Raw genomic sequence first — 3,471 nt, 5'->3', positions numbered from 1 at the left:
AAAAGAAAAGAGAATACACAAACATGGAGGCAAAAACAATCTCAAGGAGGGGATGGTGAAAAAATCTGACAGACAGCTGATGAGGCATGGTGGCTCATGCCTGTAATCCCAGAGATTTGGGAAGCCAAGATGGAAGAATCTCTTAAGGCCAGGAGTTTGAGACCAGCCCGGGCAATGGAGCAAGACTCCATCTCTATAAAAAATGTTAAAATGAGGCAGGCATGGTGCCACCACCTGTAGTTCTTGCTACTCAGGAAGCTGAGGCAGGATGATCGCCTGAGCTTGGGAGGCTGAGGCCGCAGTGAACTATGACGACAGAACAAGGCCTTGTCTTAAAAAAATTTTTTTAATTGACAGATGGTTGGCCAGGAGAAAATGGTCTATGAACCAGGAAAGGTGGCTTCCACCTGTCACTACCCTAATAGAGACAGATAAGAACCTTGAGCCCCACTCCCTGTACTCACGGGTGGCTTAGGTTGGTCATTTAAGCGGAGAGTTATTAGGCAGCGGTCATCTTCAGCACTCATAAACTCTACCACGTTGGTGGATTCTTCTGCCTGCTCTATACAAATTAAGAGAAAGACATTTACTATAATAACCATGCACACGCTGACATTCTCACCAGTGCTCTTCATGGGATGCCCCCTCTGGTACCTCTCCATCCTTTAGTAAGAGCTGGTAATTAGGTCCTGCCTCAAACCTCCAATCAGAAATCTATGGGCACTGGCTGGCATGTTGGCTCATGCTTGAAATCCCACGACTTTGGGAGGCCAAGGTGGGCAGATCACTTGAATCCAAGAGTTTGAGACAAGCCTGGCCAATGTGGCAAAACCCCATCTCCACTAAAAATAGAAAAAATTAGCTGGGCATGGTGGCACACACCTATAGTACCAGTTACTTGGGAATCTGAGGCAGGAGAGTCGCTTGAACCTGGGAGGCAGAGGTTGCAGTGAGCCAAGATCACGCCACTGCACTCCAGCCTGGGCAATAGAGCAAGACTCCATCTCAAAAAACAAGAAATCTATGGGCACTTGGGAAAACAGCCTTGGGGCGTAACTCAAAAGAGAAACATGGTCTAGTGCAGGGCCGGCTTTGTGGGTAGACAAGACCCTCCCTACCCTCCATGTCCTGCCTCCCCCAAACCCCATCATTTCTTCTCCTTTGTCATTTCCAGTTGACCGACAAGAGAGACCTATCAGGTGTAGAAAACAATTCAAGGCTATCAGCAGTTCTTCTTCCTCCAGAGGTGCCATCAGACATGCATCACTCATATGACCACAGGTTTCCAGTGACCTCTTCCAACTAAGGTTTCATTGCTTTTACAGGAAACTCAGGGTCAGAATTTCCTTATTTCCCAATATACCTGTTTCTCTTTCATGGCCACTGGGATTCTCCCTGTCTTCTTTATCAGACTTACTAAAAAGTTCTGAGGAGATTTTCATCTGGTCAGGCGACATCTGAAATGCAAGACAAAAGTCAACTTTGAAATGTAGTCATTTAAAAAAAAAAAAAATTAAGGAAAACCTAAAGCTTAGAACAAAACATGATAAATCAGAAGTTAGTCAAGTTTACCAGTTTGTCCTCTCCTGAAGGATCATTCCACTGTTTCTGCCTTCTCCAGGCCCCATCTCCCTCCAGGCCCAGCTAGGGCTAGCCATTCCCCTGCTCTAAGCACTCTTTCCTGGTGTCTTCCCAGCCTCTCCCGTCTCTGGCCCAGGTCTCACCCCGTTGGTAACAGCTAATCCCTGCTTCTCGTAGGCACTGAGTCTCTCTCAGGATGAGTCTGTAGTGAGTTCCCAACTGTAGGGTCTCAGGTCAACCCCTTTCCCTAGGGTAGGGGCCTCCTATTCTAGGAACTGCAGCTTTATCACAGGAAAATCCTCATTCTCCCCTCCAAACATATTATTCATTTTGTGAAATATGGAAATACGTATGGTTTTGATGTTTTTGTGAGTTAAGGCAAACTTCTCGTCAGAACATATGTAATTTGATGAAAGAAATGTTTTTTTATCAAGTGACTGATTTCCCCTTTATTTCTCATCCTCATCCTCAACCACGAAATGGAGTTTTTGTAAAAAGACCATGTCATTAAAATAGGGTGAGTTTTTGGAAACTATTTTAAGAGCACTTTGCTACATATAAACACTTTCATATACAACTCAAACCAAAAGGAAGCCGGACCAAGACCTCTCCCTCAGATCTCTGAGCTCTTAATTCAACTCTCTGTGGGCCATTACCACAGTATTTTTTGCCTTTTGTCACAAATTTCTTTGCCCCGTCTACCGTCTGTGATACAGAAAGGTTTCCTGTTCCTGTCAACAAACAAGAAACATTACAGTCAGAGAGTTGGAGACCACAGCAATCTAGAGAGGTACAGACCATTTCCACAAGGTAAGACCAACCGGTAAAACTGTGGAAAAACTCCCTCAGAAACTTTATTCCTAATGACTCCCTGATATGGTTTGGCCGTGTCCCCACCCAAATCTCATCTTGAAACGTAGCTCCCATAATTCCCACGTGTCATGGGAGGGACCCCATGGGAAGTAATTGAATCATGGGGACGGGTCTTTCCCATGCTGTTCTCGTGATAGTAAGTCTCACAAGATCTGATGGTTTTATACAGGGGAGTTCCCTTACACAAGCTCTCTTGCCTCCCACCATGTAAGATGTGACTTTGCTCCTCCTTTGCCTTCTACCATGATTGTGAAGCCTCCCCAGCTATGTTGAACTGTGAGTCCATTAAACCTCTTTCCTTTATAAATTACCCAGTCTCGGGTATGTCTTTGTTAGCAGCGTGAGAACAGACTAATACACTCCCCATAGGTCCAGGGGGAGCTGAGAGAGATGGAAATGCCAGTGTCCTCAGGACTCCAGGAAGAAGGTGGTAAGAGGGTGATATTATCCTAGAAATCTTTTCATCTGTTCACAGTAAGTAGAATAAAGCATTTCAAGGAACAAAGAGGCTTTCTGTCCTACCTCGTCAAGACAATGACCCATGAAAAGGGAAAACTGGGATTCAAATCCAGAACTCTCAACTCTTTTTACATGGCACTCGAAAGACCAGGTTTCCTGCTTGATCAAATATTCACATCAAAACCCAACAAGGACATTTAATAGACATGAAATATACTAAAACATTTTTAAATAATCCAAAAGAATGAAACCTGCCACCTGTTTATCTTTTCCTAAAGCTTGAATGGAAGCTTCTGATATGTTGAACTGCAAATCAAAATGGATTTCTATTTTCATGACTTCTTTGTAGCTGATAATCATGGGCTTCTTGAGGTAAATTATAAATATCTTTATCTTCTCAGTTTCTACGAGAAAATATGGAATATCAATGCATAACAACATACTTCAATGTTTTATTTTAAAATTTTATAATTTTAAATAACTATACTAGGGTGTCCAGATTTTTCTGTGGTAAGAAGTTGAAAAGAAATCATATTAAATAACATTACTTTGAAATTG

At 43.1% G+C, this 3,471-nt stretch overlaps 1 protein-coding gene across 1 annotated transcript in view; it reads right to left on the bottom strand.

The window, feature by feature from the left end:
- Positions 1–3,471, bottom strand: part of SYCP2L (synaptonemal complex protein 2-like) — a 101,801-nt gene that overhangs the window by 50,325 nt on the left and 48,005 nt on the right. Inside the window, exons 15-17 of the mRNA XM_011989693.1 lie at positions 3,172–3,317; positions 1,364–1,457; positions 440–562 (exon numbers count right to left, since the gene is read on the bottom strand). Coding sequence (XP_011845083.1) covers positions 440–562; positions 1,364–1,457; positions 3,172–3,317 — 363 coding nt within the window. The remainder of the gene's footprint in view (positions 1–439; positions 563–1,363; positions 1,458–3,171; positions 3,318–3,471) is intronic.

This window comes from Mandrillus leucophaeus, unplaced genomic scaffold, assembly GCF_000951045.1.
Source record: "Mandrillus leucophaeus isolate KB7577 unplaced genomic scaffold, Mleu.le_1.0 Scaffold36, whole genome shotgun sequence".
In the NCBI taxonomy this organism is placed as follows: domain Eukaryota; kingdom Metazoa; phylum Chordata; class Mammalia; order Primates; family Cercopithecidae; genus Mandrillus; species Mandrillus leucophaeus.
This window is presented reverse-complemented; position numbering and strand designations above follow the sequence as displayed.